Genomic DNA, 23457 nt, shown 5'->3' on the forward strand with positions numbered 1-23457 from the left:
TCTTCACATCTCTCAATCCCCACCCCATTGCAAACCTTCAGCAGATCCCAGTTTACATCTGCTCTGGAGAGCTTTGCCAGCACTTAATTTCAAAGTTTCATCTGTGACAGAGAGGACTTTCCCTCTCTGTATCAGCCCCTGTGGGTTTGGCATAGGGCTGGAAGTCAGAGCAGAGACCTAGCACATGCCTCCTGCTATAAATCACAAGCAAAGGGACTAAAGGCTTCAGGGAGACAGAGGCTGGAAAAAGAACTGATAAGGGAATGGGAGCAGCTCAGCAAAAAACCTGAAATAAGAGAGATAAATCTGACATTAAGTCAAGTGGGCAAGGAGATGATGAATGTGATGGGAAGAATGGAGGGAGATAGTTACAACCAGAGTATGAAACATGGGCTGGAAGAAAATGATGCAAGATTTAAACACAGAGTTACAGAATAAATTAGGCCTTTAGCTGAGCTTCCTGGGGGTGGTCATAAGTCATCCAGTGCAAAGCTTTTCATTCACCATTGCCATCTATCACAACATGAGTTAATACTCCCAGCACACTTCTGAAAGAGTAAGTACTTAAATAATACTTTTTCTAACAGAATGGAAATAAACTGAGTGGGAGACATCCTCGTAACACTACTAACAATTTTCAAGTGCTTTAAAGCTTACTGCCCTTAACTGAAGGGCCAAATTCCAGAAGGGTAATTAAAATATAAAATTATCCACAAGAGAAAAGGAGGAAAGGCGTTTGTGGAATTGATGCAACTGCTGCAATGTAAGAGTTACCATATCTTTTCCAAGCTTAGAATTCCATCAACTCTAGCAGTGTACCACCAGACCTATCCACACTATTAATCCTCCTTTTAAGGATAATTACATCCTTGTCCTTAATTCAGTTATTACAAAAGATTAAAACCCACTGTGTAATTGGATCACTGATGGTGTGAGTTCCCAGTTTTGAGACTTATTTATAAGCTCTGATTTTGCTGAGAATTCAGTCTTCTCAGAGTCTTAAGCAACAAGAGTTTCAACTTACAAACCAGGGTATTTTTGGAGAGAAGTAATTTGACAGTATTTGCTTATCAGCAAACTAAAGTTTCCTGCATCCACTTATCTGACATTGCAAGTAATTAAGATTAATTATTCAAGACATTATCAAGGAGTCATATTCTGTTTATAAAACAAGAACAATGGTTGTAACCAAAAACCTGCAATTGCAGGTAAGCCAAGGACTTTTCTGAATTCACTTCTACTTGAACTGCAGCACTTTTGCAACACAGCAACCCCAAGCTAAACTTGACACAAAATCCAATTGTTTCATCAGTAACAGTGTTCCAAAAAGTTATTTGTGTCACAGCCAAAAAAAAAAAAAAAAAGAAATCACACAGCTTTAGCTTGAGTTCATCCAGCTTCATGTTCCACCACTCCAGCCTTGATCTGCTGCAGCAGACAAAACATACACCAACCACCAAAGGCTGTCAACTGAGCCAGACCACACCACTGAAATACTCTTTCTAGAAGCATCAGGAAGAACAGTGGTTTTAGTTAACCCTGATAGTTCTTAGAATAGTAAACTGGGTTGGGTCCAACTAGGTAAACATTCCAATGACTGCATTTACTTTCATTCAAACCATACTCGTGTTGAATTGTTTGTTTCTGTTGTTCAGTCAGACCTAGGCATTAGAGATGCCTTAACTACATGCTTGTGATTCCTTTTTTGATCTGGTCATAGGGGCCTAGGAAAAGTCTAGCTGGAGGCTTTCATGGGAAACTGCATAGGCAGACATTTAATTTCAGCTTCTGAAGGCACACTCCCCTTGAAACCTTGCGAAGACCATTTAGAAAACACAGGTAAGAGAAGAAATACCCAGAAGCTAAAGTGGTAGAATAAATTTGCAGCAAAATACATACTGTCCATTCCCCAAACATTCAAGAAGTGATTAAATAAATTGGAAGTATTAAAAAATAAGTGCCAAGTTGGTCCAAGTAATAAGATTCTATAAGTCAATTCCACACACAAAAAAAAAAAAAGAAGCAGAGAAAGGAGAACGAAAAAGAGAAGTTTAGAGTTCAAGTACCTGAGAAATGATACGTTCCCCATCTTGGTACACTTTCTCTCCTATAACATCCACTATCTTCATTCGCTCTGATGCCTGGAACAAAGAGGAAAATTAGAAACAATAATCAATTATAGCTCATGTCTATGAACTCTCCTGAATCTCTGTGGTCTCTCCTGAAATGGAGAGGCATTCACTAGACACACAAACACACAATTTATAAATATAGCCCCAAAATGACATGGTCATAGTACTGCAACACAGTTCACAAGATACCATAATCAACAGGGAAAGAAAATTGTCTAATGTCCCATCCCTGTGCTTTCCTTACCTGCAAAGTTAAAAAATAACTGATTTGCCCGTTTAGAGCAATAAGGCAGGGAGGAGGGGAAATCACTTCCTTAAATATTCAGTTGAAATTTGAAGAAAGCACTCAGAAAAATGTCATAAACTTACTACCTTACACTAGCAACATCATTTCAAAACATTTTAATGACTTTATAGTTGAATATGTAGGGGGCAGGGTTTGTCCCAAAACTCATTCCTAGAGTGGCAAGGAAGGGAATATGAAAAGGACAAGGGCTGTGAAGCATGAGCAGGCACTGCAGCCAGGATGCCCAGCAGCAAGGGCAGGAGACCCTATCTGACATGCCACAGAGCAGCCTGAGTCTTCATAATCAGGAAGGGGAAAGAGAACAGCTACAATTATCTCCTGTGTTTCCCACAGCCCATCTAAAACCCCACAAAACAATTTTATTGCTTCAGAGTAGCATAAAAAAACATACCAAGAAAGGAAGAAAATCCTGCTGTTAAAATTCAACAGATGATTCAGTTGTAATCAATCCATTCATTCCCCAAATGCACCTTAATCTTGCCTATGTTTGAGAAATCAAAATCTGGTCCACGCATGATTCAACTGCAATGTGTCATGCAAAAAGCCATCCTAGTGCTAATGAGTTATTTTTCTGTATCTTTAAATATTTGAGTCACTTCTGTTCTCAAAAAAAGGCACACTGATGGAACCAGTTTAAGCCAGGCACTGAGGAAGAAGGTGTTGTGTAATTTACCCCTTCCACAGCTACAGTATATGTCCAAAATCACATGTATTAGAGGTTGTTATTCACACCTAATGATACTTGGCAATTTTGTAATCTTCTCCCAAAGGGATAAAGAGTTTTTCTCAAATGCTAAAGATAAATCATGAGAAAGATTTTTTTATCATGAGAACACAAAGAAAAGCTAAATTATGATGTAAGGCAAGGACAGACACATACTAATGTCAAAGCAGATTGGTCAGTTCCAAGAGCCCTCTGAAGATACAGGTTGTCAACAGAAGTGACAATTTGCACATTGTTCCTGAAGTTATGCCCCACACACACCAATGTAACACCTGTCATTGTGTTCCCAGCTACCTCCTTTAGCCTATTCTTAGTTTACCTCCTGAATATCAGTTAAGGTTAAAGCAAGATCTACTACCATCCCACATCTTTGTCTCAAATTTAAAATCATTTGTGGCTGATAAAGGCCAAATATCCCAGTGACTGTATCACTACTTCAACATCACACCCTCAAAGGAAATCACAGCCCTGAGTTCCAATCTGCACTTTGTGTAGATGGGTTTTTTTTTTTGTTTTTTGGGGGGGGTGGTTGTGGAAAGATTTTTCTAAAAAATCAGACAGATAAAAATCAGCAACTTGCTTACTGTGAATAAAGGGTCTGACAAAAAAAAAAGCAATGTACAACTTCAACAATGCAAATTAAGTTGTGTAGTAAATGTGATACCAAAGCGGCTCTTAATATTTTGTTCTAAGCAAAAATAACACAGATTTCTGACACAGCAGAAACAATGTCTGTGGAGCTATTGCTAATGCAAGAATTTGATGTAGATGTCTCTGAGAAGCTTTACCTCCAAGGATTTAAGAAGGGGCACAGACTCAATAAATAATTCATACGTCTTCCTCTTCTTTGCGTTATTTTTCAGTATAATTCTTCTGAATGTCACTCGATCCTGCAAGAAACAGCACAGAGAAATACATTATTTCTCTTCACTTAAATGTTCCCTGTTTAAAGAACTGACAAACATGAACTAGTATTTACAGCAAACGCTGGGGTTGAGAAACCAGCTGTTAAAATGATACCATATCCACCACAACAGTGACTGCAACAGCTCCTCTGAAAGCACTTCTGGGAATAACAAATTGAAAACCAGGGAGCTGTACGATCTGATTCTCCTCAGATAAGCATTTAGGAATTCAGTTTTTGGTCTATCTTGTACTGTTTTTCAGGGTTGAGTTTTGAGGTTTTCTTTGCCTGTTTGTGAATATCTTTCATGCTTCTGCATACAACCAAGTTTTGCTCTTTCTGCTGACAGCAGTGGAAACTGGAATTTCTAAGACTTAAGGCAACTACAGGACTAAGTCTAAATTGGATTCTTCTCTACTTGAGCCACAGATTTCAAAAGTAAAGTCGGAGATTTACACTACTCTCAAACAGATCAGGAACAGAACATGGAACAGCAGCAGGCTTGTTCACTCCTCTACTTTCTCGGATCCGAGAGCCAGCTTTTACAAGGACCACTTCCTAACTGCCACCTGTCCGTGTGTTCCATAAGGAAAAACTGTTCGGCGTGGTTTTGGAGCCCAAATTTGGGGCAATATCCCCCCTCCCAGCCCAGCCCCGCCGGCCCCGGCGCTGCCCTCCAAGGCCACTGGGCGGCGCTGCGGGCCCGGCCGAGCCCCGCGTCCCGGCGGGAACAACGCGATCCCTTCCCGCACGGGAAAGATGGACTTGGACACCGGCAAGCACCGACGGGAAAGGCCCTAGGAGAGCTCAAACTGAGAGGCACGTCCAGGCGAAAGGGAAGGCACCTGCCCAGCAGGTGTCTCTGTTACCACCTGCCCTGTTGGGATCAGCGCTGGATGACGAGCAGAGCCAGAGCTGCAGAGTTTGCCTTGCACAGGATAAGGCCATAAGTGTAAAAATCAAAACCAAAAAGTAGGATGAAAAGAGTACCAATTTGGTTAGGAAAATGTTACCCAAAAAAAAAAAAAGCCACAATTAGCAGAAACATCCAGTGCCCTGAGAGCCATTCCTCCAGAACTCATTTCCCAAAACCATTGGCTGATACCTAAGCAACAACATTTTAAGGTGAAGAGGTATTTTGAAGTGAACATTTCTATGGGATGCAGGCTGCAAATACTTGTAACTTGAAGCAAGGACTGACAGAGGTGATACTAGTGGAACATAAAAGCTGAAGGATGTGAAAGATGAAAGGCAGGATGGTATTATTGTTATCCAAAGGAGAACAAAAGATGGTAAAGCATGAGGGATTTTTAGATTTTTTTTTAAGAAATTCTTCACTGGTAGAAATGTCATTAAATGTTCATGTTTTGAAAAGCAGAAAGGTGCAGAAACAGTCAGGGGAATTGCAAAAGCATAAAAAATTCAGAATTCATTTGCTTGAGAATATCAGTGAGGGAGGAGAAGCAGCAGTATTTGAACAAAGAAAGCAGAGCCGTGAAAGCAGCGTGTGTGATCATGAGGTTTCCCCCAGACACATTCAGTAGCAAAGGCTGAGGACATTTCCCTGCTCCAGAAGAGACCCACTGTGATAACTGCTTTGTGCCTGAGCCTTTTGGGCTTCTGTTGGCCAAAGCCTGCAATGCAGCAGGAGTAATCGACATTTCCTAAATGGCAGATGACCCATGAGCTTTAGCAATGACTTCTGCAGACTAATAAAAATTTGTTTAAATTACATCAGGCACAAAATAGTACAACAAAACATGACAACAAACAGAATACCTGGAAAAAATAACAAGTTTGACTGGAAAATGCAGCCTAAGTTAATAAAATATTCCCAGGACAGATGACTAGCGAGAGGTCCCTGTTCAACTACACCTTGCTAATTATGTGAACATAATCACAGAAAAAGCAAACCCAAAATTAACCCAATTTGTGCACTTATCAAAGGCAAACTGAAACAAAGAATCATCATCTTATTTTCTTCCTTCTATGAATGAGTTCAGTTTGTAGCTAGCTGCTTTGTTCTGCCTTCTTCCAGAAATTAGATTCTGAAATTATTCCCTGGCTGATTTACCAAACTCTTTTCTTTAAGTTCACAAAGAAAAGGGAAGTCAGATTCTCTCAGCAGGCGCTGAGATTGCATAAGCACCTCGCCATGTGTAGCAGCTTATCAGTCCTACAATCAAGGTCACAACACAAGGCCAACCCCCAGCGATAGTTGCTGAGGAGCCCGGGCACACAGACAGCACACAACACTTGTGGCTTCAAAGGCTCCGTTGATCGCACAATCCTCTTATTATGTGAACCCTCACAGATGAGTAAGAGAGCACTGTGAAAATAACCCCTTCCAAATAGTACAGAGAAAAGAACTAAAAAAGGAAACTAATGTCTACAGCTTCACATTCAACACTGCTGGGCTAGAGGCAAAGCAACACCATCATTTAGCTTGGTATCTCATAGGTCATGCTGACCCGAGAACCTCTTCCAAGATGACAGAGAGGGACCAGAAACATGACGACAGTTTATTGTGAAGGAAAACAAAGCTTTAGGTGGTTTTCTGACCTCTTCAAATTACTAACATTCTCAAGAAGATATTTAACACCTTCCCATTCCCCTTAAAGCAGACAAAATGGTAGGAAGGTAAGTGGAAAATAAAAACGTCATTTAGATATTGTTTCCCCCTCCTAAAAAAATGTGCATGCCTCCACTGTCCTCTGCAGGATGAAAACAAAACCAGGGTTTCTTCCCCCCTAACAAAAGCTACAATTATAGCAAATGCAAAACCATAAAGGGACAGATAGAACTAGTGATATAGTTTTTACAGACAAGTTGTTCTAGAAAGGCAGCCAAAAAGATTTGCACAATGGATCTCTCATGCCAGGAGATAACAGATCATGATAAAATAGCTGTGAGCAGAGGAGCCATACCAAGAGAAGCTCTGGACACGGTGAGTTACTGTTTAAAATATTATGCCTATGAAAGCAACTTCCTTTCCTTACCAGTCCCCAAAGGGCTCCTTCTGTTGTGGCAACGATGGTGGCAGCTCTAGGAGTGTTGTACATCAATGCCAGTTCCCCAAAGCTGCCATGATTATCGTAGCGGCCCACGCAGCGCGACTGGTTGTCTTTTGCTACAACAATATCATACAGTCCCCTGCAAAACAATGGAATAGACACTTTTTATTAGACAACATTCCAGTACAAATCTTAAAAACAGCTTTTTGCTGTTATACAAATAGGCTTTTTATTGCTGTGTGAGATGGAACATGCTTTATTGAGCTTTCCAACTGCATGATTCTCAGCTGCTTCTATCTACACTATTTTCACACTAATTCTCTCTTAATGAAGCTTTTCACTCCTGACAGATATGGGCAGGATCGACTTGGTTTCTTCTGCACAGTATTTTGACATTGCTCTTCTGGCCAGGGTGAGAGGCAGTTTCATCATCTTTAACAGTGTCAATTCACAGCACGTGTGTTACCCAGTGAGGCCTCTTTAGAGTGACTTGGACCCATCTCTACCTGTTTTCTCAGTGACAGCATTGCTGCAGGACCTTTGGGAAACTGCTCAACTGCTACTGTGGGTTTGTCTCAACTCCAGATTAGGGGTATGTATATCATAACCTCAAGATGCTCTAAACCTGCTGACATCTACCAGGATCTCTGAACAGATCAAGATGAAATGTCAAAGCACTTTGTTCATACTGAGCTGAAACTTGTTTAAATTGGAAAGGCCTCCTCATCCTGTTCTCCATGAAGCACACTTCCTTACATTATAATGAAGTTGAGAGAACAGTATCCCAGAATTTACAGAGAATCAAAAGATTACTCTGATGAAGATGCAGGTTTGGGTCCAGCTAGTAAGCTCAAGACTCAAATCTGGATCAAACTGCACTACAGCAACTGCCTATGAAGAAACAGGTTGTGCATAGAAAGGTAGCCATTTAAAAGCCAAACACGTGCCGGTAACACCCTAAGGACTGTTATGCTTTAAACAATAAAAATATAGTTTGAGTAGGCTTGATTAATTCTTAGCTATGGCACCAGAGATCATTCAGGTACTAGCCACTGGCCTACAAGACTTCACAGAACATACACCCTGGAGAAAAGCAGCAAAGGAACACCTTCCTGGCTTTAAGCAGCTGAATAAACATGTAATTTTCCTGAGGAGTTTAGATTTTTGTCCAAAGGAATGGCATTATCTCCCATAACATCATTAGGCCCATAAGAAAAAAAGAAAAGGAATCACCAGAAACGGTAGTAGGTGGGAAAGGAAGGCACATGAGATTGCACAGCATCCTTACCAGCCATTTTTTGTACCTGCTGCTGCTTACACCTATGAGACAGAGTAGGAACCCAGCAGCATACTAAGAGTAAACCAGAAAAGGTTTAGTGTGGATGGAAAGTGTCACTAATTCTTGTAAGTTCTGATATCCATTTAATGATTTTCTGAGAGGCACAATCTCCAGAGGTGTATTTTTGATCTAGAAGAGATATCTGTGAACACCTTAAGCAAAAGCAACAACTTCTTCCCATCCCTCAGCCTGAAAGTCACTTACTAATGCCATTTATTTCCAAATAGCTATAGGCACATAACCTTCAGCCAAGCATTCAGCTGTCTGCAGCCCAAGAACTAAACTGGTGAGGCAACACTGGGTGACCTTGGTTCAGTTTTATTGGGAAAACTGTTGTTGAGCTGTTATTTTAGCCCGTGAGCTAAAACCTTGCGAGATAAGAAGAATAAAAACAGAGCGAAGTGTAATTGTTGAGATGGTAATCGTTACAGGCCCAAGGACTCAAAGGAAAAGTACTGACATGAAAAAATATAAAACCCCAAGTTAGAAAAAAAGCAGAAAAGCAGAAGAGGGCACCTCAGCAAGATTGTGGATCAGTCTGTTCCAAGAGACAACAGAGGCAAATGCTGCCCCTCCTGACTCATGACTGCTCAATCAGCAGAGACTCAGCAGGTGCCTCCTCAGCAGCAATGAGCATCCTAAATGTTCAGCCATGGAACACATCCCTCTGAGCTCTTCCTTCCATGCAGAGGGCCCTAAATAGTTGCTGCATCCTCAGGTTGCATCTGCCCTGCCTTCCTGTCCCTCTGTACATAGTTAAAGACACTCGGACACAAGTGATCTGGTAAGGAAGCATCACAAGCAGAAGACTCTGGGGAAAAAAAAGGCCTGTGCCAGAACATAAAGTCACTGTTCATTCAGACAGAAAGAAACTAATCCTCAAGGATATTCAGGCATTAATTACTTATATCAGAGTAACAAGACATGCCTACTGATGCCTTGAAAGAGCCAGAGTCCTTTGAACTTGCATTTGCAAACAAGTGGAAAGACTGTGGCTTTCCAAAAGGACCAGTGTCCTCCTATTCTTTTGCATGAAAAATTCGAGGGTGGGAGATGGAGGAGGACTGGAAAGGGAGAAAGGACAGAAAATTCCTAACTGTAGAAGTTTTTCTAATAACTGAATAGCATAAAAGAGTTGCAGCTGAGTTAGTTTTCACAGCGAAGGCTGCTATGCTGTGTCACTAGATAACAACAAGTTTAATTTTCCTCACTGTACAGCCTTTCTGCCTCATATTTTTGTCAACATATTTATGTTACTGGTGTATTTAACTTGAAAGTAAAACAAAACAAAAAACTTAAAAACCTGAAAACTTCCAACACAACTATCTCTCGATAGAAAAAAACTGTTTTGAAATAGCATTACATCTGTAGAACAGAGACCATAGAAGCACTTACCTGAATATCTAAGATAAAGTTCCATTCCACTTCTTTATTTAAGGTTAAAACTCATAGCAGAGAGAGAGCTTTTAGTAACCAACAGGATAACAGCCTTACATAGAAACAAATTAAAACAGGCTGATGGTATCTAACATTTTTGAGAGGCTCCCAAACTGAGTTTAAATTTCCTCATGATTAGGAACCACTGCTCTGCATGGAATCTCATCTTTGTAGAGCTGGTGGCTCTGGCTCCCACAAGTTCTGATCTGCAGTACCTTACTCTTATCTGGGACAGCTTGATCTCCCCAGTGAATGTTGGCAAGAGAAGGAACTTTTCCTGTCTAGCCAAAGACATGGGATTGGACTGAGGCAGAGCAGTTGAGGGACATAACTGAGTGTGGAAATGGAGCAGTGGTTTAGGCTAATGGGATGGTGTGGTAGAGGACAGGAGAATGGGCATATGGTCAATATACTTGAGGTAGCCCTATGTTCAGTAATTTCCCTAATCAGAGAGGGGAACGTCCTTAAAACAAACAAGAATCATTCAAAACAAACCATTTCTAACCTAGAAATTCTTTCACAAACTCCTTAAACATAGCATAAATGACAGGGGACACATTGTCTTGAAGAACTGCTCTGAAAGTATTTCATACAATATTAATGGTGTCATTATTTCAGTGATAAGCAAGATAACAGCACATCAAAAAAGCAGTTTGCTAAGACTGTATTCCAACAGACATTTATAAATCACTTAGTAATTTTATGTTTAATATTACAGTTTTGCAGTGGGAAATAAATCCATATCCTTAATTTTTCTTTAAATATGGTGATTAAAAGTAACATTAGCCAGAATTTCTTCCAAAAGGGTAAAAGATACTCAAAATGTGCATGCACACATATATCTATTATATGCCTGTTGCATATATATGTGATCCCCAAAATTATCATGTGAATTTGCTCTATGGAAGAAATTGCAAAATGGTACCTTAAACTCTGCAGGTACCGTGACCAACAGAGGCAAAGCAACCCTAAGTCTCTCTGAAGTCAGTGATCAAAACTAACAGGACAAAGTCCAGGTTGTTCAACAGTCACCATTACCATAGATTTTTACTTCCTGTATTCTCCTTCCTGAAAACAATCATCTATCCCTTCCCTTACCACATGGCTACTTCTGCTGCCTTTATGCCTCCTTTCTTCAGAAAAAAAACACATCCTGGTCTAGAGACAGCATGTAATATGGCTGGTTTTAAGCTGTACTATGCTGATGGGCACAAAAACTAAACTGAACAAATCACAGGCAAGCTCACGCTGTGGCTCTCCCCTCAGAAAAAGTGGTATTTGTGTTGTCACAGTCTCAGAGAACGTGCTAAAGCCCAGCTGGTTTGAAATGTCCACCTCAGTCACATCGGATTGTCCCACTGACCCAAAAGTCAATGGAGGCCTTAAGGGGAAACTGGAAAGATCACATGAGAAGACAATGACTGCAAAAAAGTAAGTTTGCTTCAAAACCTGTTTGCAGTAAACATTCCCTTTCTTAAGAAGCTGAAAAGAAACATCCTCTTCATGTCACAGGCACAGCTGCTTACCGCTCAACGACATAGAAGTTATCTCCATCATCACCTTGGTCAATCACATGTTCCTGAGGTTTCACCTTCCTCTCAAACATGGCATCAAGGACCTGAGACAGCTGCTCCTAAAAAAAACGAACAGGAGCGGGGGGAAAACCCAAACCTGTCAGAAAATACACTGCTGGACAATGGCAAGTTCATTTGAGTTGATCTGGACAGTGAAACACAACATGCACTGCATCAGTTTTACTGTATGCAAATACCAGTAATACTGATATTACATGTTAATTTCTACTGGCACCTCATTCATTTCCACATTATTAATGTAAGTTCAATAATGCAGACAAACATGGACACTTCCACCACAGAAGAGACATTATCTCAAATTTATGTCCAAATGGCTCAATTTTTGCAGACCATTTCAGTGCCAAAGCACACATGTATGTTTGGTATAATCTGACACAGCTTCACTGCCATGGACACACATGGATTCATGTCAATGGCAGGTGTATTTCATCACATGTATGTCTAGAAACTGCACCATGATCTATTAGTAAATTATCTGTGCTGTCATCATCTAAGAGCCCCAGTCATGACCAGGACTGTACTGAACAGAATTCTATACAGTTATTTCCCTAGGTAGTCTGTGTCTTAGAGAACCTACAATTGCAGCCCCAGATGAGATGGGGTAGGTACAGATGGGGAAAACACACAGAAAATGGGATAATGCTGGTGTGCACAGCAGGCTCCAGCTGGGTTTCCCCAGCGAGCCATGACTAAACTTTCTTTTTTTGCAAGCAGCACAGCCAGGAAGGCTGTGAAAGCCAAGAGAGATGATGCCACATAAATGCCTCGCCTCGATGCTGACCTGCTTTACCAACTTTGTTATTCCCAGGCCCATTAACAATATACTTTTGCTGCATTTTCAATGCCCAGATGTTCAAAGCTAAAGATGTAGATCACAGCTGAGTTTCTAAAAATACACTGCATGAACACGCAAGCCAGTCTTTATGCTGCTAGGTGCACTTGAAATATTTACGGCACTCCTGGAGTTGGAAATTATCATTGCAGCATCTGTAGGCACCACTATATTGAAAATATTCACCATCTTTTCAATAGAATCCTATTTTGATGTCTTTAAAAACTGTGTCTGGACTGTTAGATCACGGTATTAACTGTACATACAAAGAATCAACTCCATTTAAGATTTCCTTAAAATGCTATTACCTGATCTAGGTTTTTGAAGAGCAGGATATCTTTACAAGCTTCCTGCAGTCGGCATCGCTGTTCATCAGTTTTTGGATGAACTACCTTTAAAACAAAGTAAAACAGAACTGTCACGACAACAAAGAAATATGATGACAGACTGAACCTTCACTTCAGAGTGAAAAAGCACACAATTTAAGTGTCAAAGTATACATTGTTTATTTGTTGTTTACATAAACAGTATTTATATATAAACATACAATGCATGACAGAATGAAAGAGACATAAGAAAAATATTATGCTGACAATTAACACCTGCAAAATAACAGTCAGGACAGACAAGAAAGAAAAGGATGCCTTTTCCATTCCTTTCCCTTCTAGCACAGCCACAGACACGGTCAAGGTCTGAGCACTTGAAACAGGAAAAAGTGAACAGTTTTCTTTCTAAACTCTGGTTATATTAGTCCCAATATACTTACTGTTGGTATACAGGCAGTTCATAAGATATATGATATATATGAGTCTCAGCCCACCTAACTATTGAAGAAGTATGGTTTTTTCCAACAAAATTACTTAAATAAAGCTTTGCTGTTTGAGATATTTTGCTACTTCCTTCCAATTATAAACTCTCATCAGGTTAAAGGAATTGATACTCACTGTATCATAAAAATGTTTATATGTGTGTTTGTTAGGGGCTAATTATGAAAATATATGTAAAAATATTAATTACCTGACACCACATTAATATTTATTATTTCTGGAATAACAAGGATTCCAAAAATCAGTTACATTAGCAGGCATTTCTAAAAAGTCATTATCTAAAGTTAAGCAGATCTCAGATCCTTATTTTAAAAGAAAACTGAATATTGAGTGAGCAGTCAAGAAAATTAAGACTTTTGATGTATCCAAGTTTACAAATATTTGGATGACCAGATACACTCATAGTCTTTTTTTTATTTTTATATTATAAAAATTATTTATGAAGTATCTTCATTTTTAAGAGAGATTAAATTAGACTTAGATTTTCATTGCAGAAGTGTAAATAACCTTGTGATGGAATCTGGAAAGGAACACCAGAAGTCCAAAGAGAAAACACTGATCATCACCAGCCAGGCTACAGGATTTGCTCTCATAAAACCATCTCTAAAGAAATACAATTGCAGTATCTGGATTCACAATTCCTAGAAATTCCCAGCTTTCGAAACAACAGGTGGCCACAGACTTAAAATATTTCAACCAAGTATTTCTCCTACCCAGGCAGAACTGCTTTGACAAGAAAGGCAGTAAAAAGCATGTGAGGAATTTTAAGCACCCATGAAGAAACAGCTGTGGTAAAGCTTAACTAATTCTTCTCAACAGCATCAGTGCTCTAGGAATTGCCTCAACAAGCCTTTAAGATAATTAAGAAGGAAAATATCCAAAATTTTAAAGATATTAGACTTAAGCACAGCTCTCCAGTCCTTTGAAGTAAAATTATATTAAAGCTGAAGTGACTAAAAAAGTGCATGAGACAAGGCTGGCCTTAAATTTCAGAGCAATGTCACTTTGTCAGTGTCACCACACCACACTCAGCACTAAAGGGACAAGTGGTAGGAAAATGCAACGTAGAGACATCTGCCTGTCAATCTGTAGAGAGAACCATGCATGAAATTATTCCCTCACTCACCCTTTGTTCTGTATCTTCTTCTTCTTCATCTGGATTGAAAGCTTCAGCACAAACTTGGAAGAAAAAGAGAGAGGAAATTAGTAAAAAGAAGCAATTACATGAGAACAGCAAGCCAATCAATTTATATACCTTTCTTCTGGATTTTCCTAAAGGAAAAACAAAATAACTTTTTGATTTTATGTCATTATAGTGTCAGAGGCTTAAATCCTGTATGTTCTCTGAGCAGGCACAACATGGCTGTTCTCAGACTCTCATGTAAAAAAATCTGTAATTTACAATAGAAAATAATCTTGCCTAGCAAGTACTCTGAAGCATAGACACAGATTTCCTTTCAATTTGCATCAAAGCATAACAACCTCCATTCAGATTCATTTACAAGCATCTTCTCTAAAATGCAGCAGAAAAATACTGCAGCTACACTGCTTTGTTATTCACAGTGCAATGTACAGAGCAAAACACACTGGAAAAGAAAAAAAGAAAAAGGAGGGATGAGGCACTTGCTCCACCTCAAGTCAGATGTGCAAGTATCGATATTTTGGGAGTTTTCTATTTTTTATATTTTGATACAGAGAAATAATGTTTGCACCAAAATTTACCCAGGAAATGAACAATCAGCTTGACTACAGTATATTCTATGACAAAAATAATATTTAGTCCCTTCTCTCATATGTTCCTAAATCTTACTATATTTGAATCAAATGAACGTCAATTGGTGATTCAAAACCAACTTTAAAAATTACACAAAGTGATCTTTTTAAAATGGATGAGAATATTTGTGGAAAATCACACACGGCAGAACACTGGGCCATGGGTCTGCCAAACATGTCATTATATCTACAGGATCAACTGGAAGAGGCAATAATGGTGAGCTGCTAAAATTTCAAACGGTTTTGATTCTTCAGAAAAGGCTTATCTTCACTTATCTTAACAGTTATAATGTTACATGGTTTTACAATACTAAACACACTCCAAAAGCCAACAGCTCTAGCTCAGATTTTCTTATTAATTCATGCACATTTACAGTTCTTGCATGTCAAAGTGATCTGCACATTCTAACCACCTGTACAGACAATCAGAGAAAGAAGAGCCAGTCCTGTTTTCATCTAGCTGTGCTCTTACTTTAACAAGGGTGGTCTCACTTCTGTGGCTATAGGCCACTTATAAAATTTTACAAGGAAATATAGACAAGCATTTTTCTTTGTACTTTATCCAGCATTCTGACAATACTGAAGACTTGGCAGAATGCCCAGAAGCTCACTGCAATGACATCTAACCCCTGAATGGACTCAAAGTATAAACAAAAATAAGCAGATTAAAAAAAAAAAAAACAAAACAGAACTAGAACGTCTAGAATTCAGCGACTTGCAAATAATTCAAAAATGCACACAGGCTTATTGACCCTGTCATCATGCTTTCAAGAGGACTATAAAAATGGACAAGTCCAGTATCATTTGCTAGGAAATATTTGCTTGGGTTTGTGTGGTTTGGTTTTGGGTTTTTTTCCCTTACCTAAAAGATACAGGTCTTTCCTAGCAAATTGAATTTTAATTCCTTTCTTCCCTGGAGAGAGTGAAGAGACTGGAATACCAAACAAGCATTCCACTTAACAAACCACAATGTAAAAATCCAATCATATAATCATTAAGCATCAGACATTTAAAGAGTAATTATTACTCATACAATAAACCCATTTAACAATACAGAAACAGTATACTGACAGTGTACCTACCACATGCTTTTAGTTTAACAGAGGGATCCACCCACACTTAGGGCAGATACTTTAGAAAGGATAAACAGCATTCTTCCTCAGCTGAAGAAAGGTATAGTCCACCCCATAGTCCAAAAATGGCTGGATTATGGGAAGGTGGATGCCTACAAGCTGCAGAACTTGGACTGATAGGCTGATCCACTTAATATACAATACAAAGGCACTAACAAAGAGAACATTATTAGCATTTTGGTGTGAAAGCTTTCCTCCTCCTTTCATTTTACAGTAAAGATCAAAGTCTATTGTCAAAGCTGTGAATTTTCTAATAAGGAACATTTTCTAAGAAAAAAGGCTCCTTGCTTTGGACAGTACGGTGAAACTGGAGATTAAATAAACTATATTTTTTACAATCAGCATATTTTATGAGGAACTGGAGTACAATTCTCTATTTTGCACTATAATACATACTATAAATGCATTTCTGTACATTTCTAAAAGTACCTGGCATATAAACACATTCAAGATATGTATCTATGAATTCAGAGATCATTGTACTTCACTGTATCATTCTATCATTCAAATTCTCAATACTAAGCTGCAAATTTTATTTCGTTCCTTCCCTGTTCCTGCAGAGAAGCTAAAAATGCTTTGGAATTCAGGAAATTCTCTTCAATATTTCCTTGGAAAAACAAGTATAATTACCACAGTTAAAACTAGAGCATCAGAGCAAAACCTTAGATTAAAACAAGCAGCAATCAAAGCAACACAGTTCTCTGCAACTTCAGTAAGAAATGGCTTTGGTTGAGGTTTGTATAGGTAGGTTTCCCCTATTTCATCTTACCCACCATAAGGCCCACACAGGATGTATCCTTCTAGGACTTAGTGCCCTTCCCTTACATATGGAAATTACTTCTGCAGTGCCCATGAGCGGGCACCACAAAAATACAACAAAAATGTGGCCAAAATGGCACTTATTCCCATACTGTCACATAGAAAACCTTCCCATTATACTTTTCATTCTTCAACCTCCTGCTGGGATTTCTTTTTCCATGGAGAAGGATAGGGCAGAAATTTTGGACTTTGGACAACTCTGATTGACAGGACTTTATTTACTTGCAGGCAGAGCTAACACTTAATGTAACATATCTGTTATGGGATGGTTAAAACAGGGGAGAGAGACAAAATTATGATTTCTGACTTCAAGCTTAAATTAATATTGTGATATGCTGGAAATCCCACAGAAAGCTTTTCAGCCTACTCATAACAACCAACAGCATTTTCCAAATACTTTAAAACATGACTAATGCAAAGGAAAAGTAAACATTACATCAAACCCTTCCCATGGTTTATGTCTCAATATGTTCAATTTTTCTTTCCACTATTTTTAATTGGTAGATCACTTGTGGAAGTCTGTACTGTTGAACACATGACCTGCTGGTATCTGTGTGTCAGCCTTACCTTCAAAATGTTGCATGATATCTGTGCTCGAACAGTGTTGCTTTGTTATTCTTCTGGCTGAAAAGAACCCCTTTAACTACCTAAACTCTGCCAATCCCTGTCAGAAATCTATGGAATTTCAGGACTCTTCAAGGTTTTTCATTTGTGGGTTACACTACAGCCATTCCCAAAGAAAAAACATCTGATCTTTCATCTTGATAGAGTGAAAACGTACTTGACCCACTATTTGATACATGACTGAATTCATGTATTAACTATTTCAGTATCCCAACAAAGCAGATATCCCAAGGCAAGCTTATTCTCACAACATTATCCTGAAGAAATGCACTGGTAGCATTTTTCAAACCCATTGAAATGGCAGTTGGAAGGGATCTGTCTCCAAAGGTCATCCAGTTCAACCTCCCCCTCCAAGGGGAGCTATTTGGAATGCTGGATTGGGGCTGACCTGGAAACCTCCCCGGGTGAAGATTGCACATCTCTCTGCCGACCTGCTCCACAGCCCTTCTGGGGAAGAGGCTTTTCTTAATGTGCAACCTAAAGCTCACTAGTATTTTGATATAAATTGAAGTGGCTTCTGAAATCACACCTTTCCTATGCGAGATTTTGAGCACAACTCTGCCCTTGAGCAAACACTAAGCACGAATCCATCAGTGGAAGTTACACACCAGTGTGACACACACACACTTACGTGTTTCCAATACTACAGCTCTATCAGCTCACATCATGCAGACCAAGCTTCTTTCCAAGTCTACCCACATAGCTCAAATAGCTTTGGAACATAAAAAACAGTTTTCAATTTTAAGAAGCTTTAAGATAGAAAGAAATTCAGCTTTTTATCCTACCATCTACATTTAGTCTCTTAGCTCCTGCAGCTTCTACAGCGAGTTTGGGTTTCTCTCATGCTGCACCTTCTTTGGCTTTCAAGAACAGGCACATCTGTTAACACTTCTGAAGGCTCAGAAATGACATAGCTCAATCGCTGCTTTGTTATGCAGGTGACAGCATCTGAAAGCAACCAAGATCTCTGTAGCTGCAGCAATGACATCAGCAGTGGATGGTTGAGGGGAAAGCAAGGGGTGGGGAGAGAGTGAGAAGTAGCAAGACACCTTTGTTTATGCATGTTTTAATCACTCTCAAAATAATATTGTTCGGCAAAATACGAGTTTTGTCAAGATCAAAGTCCTTGCACTCCGTGCAAATCTGCATAATAGTTGAACATTTAGCTCTGGCAAGCCATCACAGCCTCTGAGAGAAACAGAGCACACCATCCTGGTCCCTGAGAGATCACTGCTTGTTTTCTTCAAAATAGCAGCCAAGAGGCTGAGACCTGAACACCTTTAGACACATACAAAAGAAAGAAATTAAACTTCCATGTTTTATGTAAGGTGAATGCATTATTAATATTTCTGTTGCTATTGAAACAAGTAGCAAATAGATGCTCTGTCACACTTCCTTTGCAATTTTGGATAGCACCTTCTGTACTCTGGAGTGAAATCCTACTTACTCCTCCTTACTTATGAGGATGCATCACCTCCAGCTGATCCTATCAGCCCCAATAATAAAAATCCACCCAGAGTAGTATGTGCAGAACCACTTTTCCAGTTATTTATTCAGGTGACTAATCTTACACTACATGTATTGTGATGTTCTTTGCATTTGAGTTTGTCAAAGCTTCAAACATTTCATACGTCTGTCTCTCAAGAGACAGATGCAAAGCCTCTTCTGGGAGCAATATGCCAGTTGGAAAGGTGACCACTTCCAGGGTCTTGTCATTCCCTCTTTGACAGCTGAGTTGCACTTCAAAATGATGTAGTCAGATGAATTAGGAAGCTTAAACAGCATTTATACATAGGTCTTTGCTGGCACAGCTCAACGTGATTTTCTGCACTTGAGAAACAACTTCAAGTTTCCTCTCACTTCTGTTGCTGGTTAGCTCAGTACTTTTTGTTTTAGAAATTGCACTTTGATTCCCAAGTGAAAGATCTCACCATGTCAAAGCAGACGACAGATTCATACCTCGATCCAGCAAGTGGGAAACAGAACCTGCACCCATCTGCAGCACCTGAACCATTTTCACATTTATGACAGATAGAAAAGCAACACTGGAACCTGAAAAACAGTTAAGCCATCTGTAGGAAAATCAGCTGTTTCAGCCTTCAATTCACTAATGAGAACAGACTGAAATCAAATGTTATTTTTTTCTCAAAATGAATGTTGTTGCATCAGCCCGAAACTCAGATCTTGAGTCTTAAAAGTACAATAGAACAACCAGTCTAATAAGTGCCACATGACAACCCCTAGATGCAGGATAACCCAAAGCAGTACCACCTCCTGACTTCATTCTTAATTCTTATAGATGCATAACTAAGACACGATTTACAGTGATCAGGACTTGAGAAAACAGCACCCCCTCAAATTTTGTCAAATACCAATGCAGAATGTTCAACACACAGCCAGTTGCATGGCCATGTATGTCAAATCAAATTTAAGATTTTTCAGTTGAGAAATATTTAGAAATAATGAATTTCAGTAGCAAAGGAAAACAACGGATTTTTGGTTCTTGAAATGGCTTCAAATGTCATTTAAAGTTAAAAGGAAATTAAAGTAAAATCAATTTGGTTCTTCACAGGCAGCGTCGTTCTGTGTTACAGATTAACTATGAAGATACAAAGTCACTCAGCGTGGCTGTGCCAAACCAGCTCAGTCCAGTCCCGATTACAGGTTCAGGCACAGCTCCACACTTGGTCTCAAAACTGCTCAGGCTGGAGAGCTGCACAGATCACTCTGTCAGGCAAGGAAGCCTATGAGACACTGACAGAGCCTGTAAGGCCTTAAACCCCTGCACTGTTTCACCCAGCTGTGAAAAGCCAGTGTTGCCTCTCTGCTATTGCAAAATGCAGCAAAAGGTGCAAGTGTTCACCTGCCTTACCCTAAGCTTCAGTTTCAGCCCAGACTCAACTTGAAAATGCCCATCTCTGATGTGGGTGATGTTCCTCAAGGCCCACTATTTCAACAGAGTAGTGAAACAGCTCACAGGCAGAGCTTGAAGGGCCCCCGTTTGCTCACAGCTGCCCCAAGGCACAATCCTGGATAAATGCTTTTGCCCAGGGAGGCTGGGGCACCTAAGAGATGTGCATGATGTGTTACAGGGCTTGCTATCCTTGCCTTTAGAAACCTTTGTAACCATTCCCTCAGTATGATTATGTACTTTACAGCGGTGTTATCTAAATCAGACTTCTCCAGCTTGTTTTATTTCAATCAAAACAGAAATGCAATACTTCCGGTGACAATGGCTTGTGACAAAACCATGATGCCACTGTCACACATTCCTATGTCATATTATGTTTCAGTCATGAGTTCAGAACAGACTGCACAATCAATTATAAATGCAACCTTTTATGATAATGTGGGTGTTTCCTTTGCAGGAAATCCAGCTTTACATGCACAGACACTTTTTCTCCCAAGAGGCTTTAAGTACAGGCAACACAATAAGCCCTTTAAAATTATGACAACTGGTTGACAATCATTGCCATATGTACATTTGTTTTATATATTCTAATGCTTTCTTCAAATGTTCTTATTAAATTCATAGAGATTAATAAAAATATGGTTTTAAGTGTTTCTTTAAAAGGCTTTATCTTCAGATGTAGAGCAAAACAATTTAGACAATTCATTACAGCAGAACAGCCATTGAAATGATACAGCAACAAATCAAATTTTTTTTCCACTACAGGAAGATTTGGCAAAGTATTTAAAATTACATTTCCCTAGGGGCAAACAAGAACTTTCATGATGAAAGACCTCGAATAACAAACGGAAAGTAAATAATCACAGTCTCTTAGATTCATATCTTTAGACACATGTAATGAAAGCATTACATGCAGACAATACTGCTTCAACTAGATTTAAAGACAAACATGAAGCACTTTTAACATGATACAATGCATTCCTGCTTAATTATTATTTCTAGGTAGGCTTTGTTAAGCGTTGGGGTTTTTGTTGTGTTTTGCTTAACTCCCTCTCCAACACACAAAATCTGGCCTGGAAACTGCCCCAGTGAACTGACTCAGGGACACAGCTCAAGACAAACCATAGACCACATAACACCTGGGAACCTGCTCCAGGGATCTATTAGGGAAAGACATTCCCTATCAACTAAGAGGCAAATTGGGGGGGGAAGGTCCTACTGAACTGCAACAAAACTTCAGAAGACAATCCTCAGCCCACATATCTTTGTTTAAATCCTCCTCCTACTCAGGAGCAATTAAAATAAAAAACTTGTGCCAATGCAGGACTGGAGACAGAATTCTCTTAAGTATTTCTACTCTACCTCTTTGGTATAACCAGATGAACGTGACATTTGCCTTTTTTTTTTTTTTTAAACCAACAGCTGTTTATCATTGCATTTGCTTCATGTAGTTGCCTGTTTAGTTATATCGAGGCACAACTTTTACTTAATGCCTTTATGTATGAGTTATGCAAAGTGTTTTAACTTATCCTTCCACTTTGCATGCTCATACATGGTTAAAGGGTCATACCCTCCCACCTCACTCCAGGTGCTGCAAGTAGCCTGTCTCCCGTACAGCTGGAGGAGCTGAGGGACAATATCACCTATTTCACAGAATCACCTGCGAAACCACAACTAAGGCTCCTGCACTTTTGGTTTCCATGTCTCAATTCACAACAAGAGAGCTCAGCATCCCATCAGACAGTGGTGTGCTCTGGGCCTTGCAGTAAGAGGTGAGTCTGCATGAAAACTAAAACATAAAAAATACCTCGATCACGGTAGAGGAATAACTAAAAATATGAAAGTTTTCCATGTGGCTGATCAAGGGAGTTCACAGCTCTGACATAGTAACAACCAAACTCATAATATTGTCCTTTCAATCTTAAAACAGTAATTTACAATTTGCTTCTTCTGTTTCCAACTCTCTTTACTACATTTAAACAGAAATCTCAAAACAGCAGCAGGGTATTTTAGAGCTATATACTATTCCACGTGGTGAAGCCTGGGAAATTCATATGAAGCAAGCTTTATTCTTGAAGTTAAGAAATCAGAAGACTGAAATGGATAAACATGCTGCTGACCTTGTTCAAGCCTTCTAAGAGAGCCTTACCGATGAGATAGTCATCCATAAAAAAGGTCTCCTGGAAAACATGATGCTACTACTATTTCAGAGCACCCAGATTCACAATTGTAGAAGCAAGCCTTCTGCTTTAATGATCTTCTGGTTTAGCCCATCACATAACTCTTTAACACGTTCCCAAATGTGTTGCGTAAGCAAGGCAGATAAATCCAGAAATTAAGCACCAGTAATGTTTATGTGCCTGATAAACAGAGTGATACTTTCTCTCAGTAAAAAGCAGCACAGAGGATGTTCATTTTACATTCAGTTTCCATCAAAACAGCACAAGTTCCAAGAAACGGCTCAAATATACACCCTACTCCAAAAAAAGTCATGTATCTTACAGGCTTTTAGTTGCAAACAGCAGATAGAAGAGATAATCTAGCTGAGGAATAAAAAAGGAAAAGTGTTTTTCCAGTCTAGAAATAAGAAATTTTGTTTCAGTTTCCAGATAAGGCATTATTTGGATTTATACTCGCAATTCTGCTATGTGAATTGCTAAACCTGCAGTAAGGCACATAATACTTTAAAAGAACCTCCAGCATCTTGGGAAAAGTGCACTGAAGCGCTTCTGTGTTAGAGCAGAGCCCTAAAATTTCATTTAGCAATGAAAATCACCCACACCTTTCTGACATCTATCATGACAGAGAATTGAAAGATGTCAAAGTGTTAGAAGGCATTCCTGAAATTAATGGTTCTGCAACTTAGATATCATTTTTAAAGATTTCTAGAGAACATCCAAATATACTAAAATTCCCATTATCCTCAATAGAACAAGTAACACCTATTTACCTGGAGCAACAGGGAACAATACAAAACTAGCATGGCTTTGATACACAAGGATTTTGTGCAGAGGAATGATGTGGAAGCCCCCAGGTCCCTGTGCTTGGAATCAACTCCTTCCTTTCCTGGCACACAGGCAAAACAG

At 39.3% G+C, this 23457-nt stretch overlaps 1 protein-coding gene across 1 annotated transcript in view; it reads right to left on the minus strand.

Moving 5' to 3' along the window:
• The window catches only part of PRKAR2A (protein kinase cAMP-dependent type II regulatory subunit alpha), a 59394-nt gene that overhangs the window by 4243 nt on the left and 31694 nt on the right, over positions 1-23457 (minus strand). The window contains exons 3-8 of the mRNA XM_064667357.1: positions 14238-14290; positions 12593-12676; positions 11384-11490; positions 7067-7220; positions 3952-4053; positions 2067-2141 (exon numbers count right to left, since the gene is read on the minus strand). Of these exons, the coding sequence (XP_064523427.1) occupies positions 2067-2141; positions 3952-4053; positions 7067-7220; positions 11384-11490; positions 12593-12676; positions 14238-14290 (575 nt within the window). The remainder of the gene's footprint in view (positions 1-2066; positions 2142-3951; positions 4054-7066; positions 7221-11383; positions 11491-12592; positions 12677-14237; positions 14291-23457) is intronic.

The sequence above is a fragment of the Pseudopipra pipra genome, chromosome 11, assembly GCF_036250125.1.
Source record: "Pseudopipra pipra isolate bDixPip1 chromosome 11, bDixPip1.hap1, whole genome shotgun sequence".
In the NCBI taxonomy this organism is placed as follows: domain Eukaryota; kingdom Metazoa; phylum Chordata; class Aves; order Passeriformes; family Pipridae; genus Pseudopipra; species Pseudopipra pipra.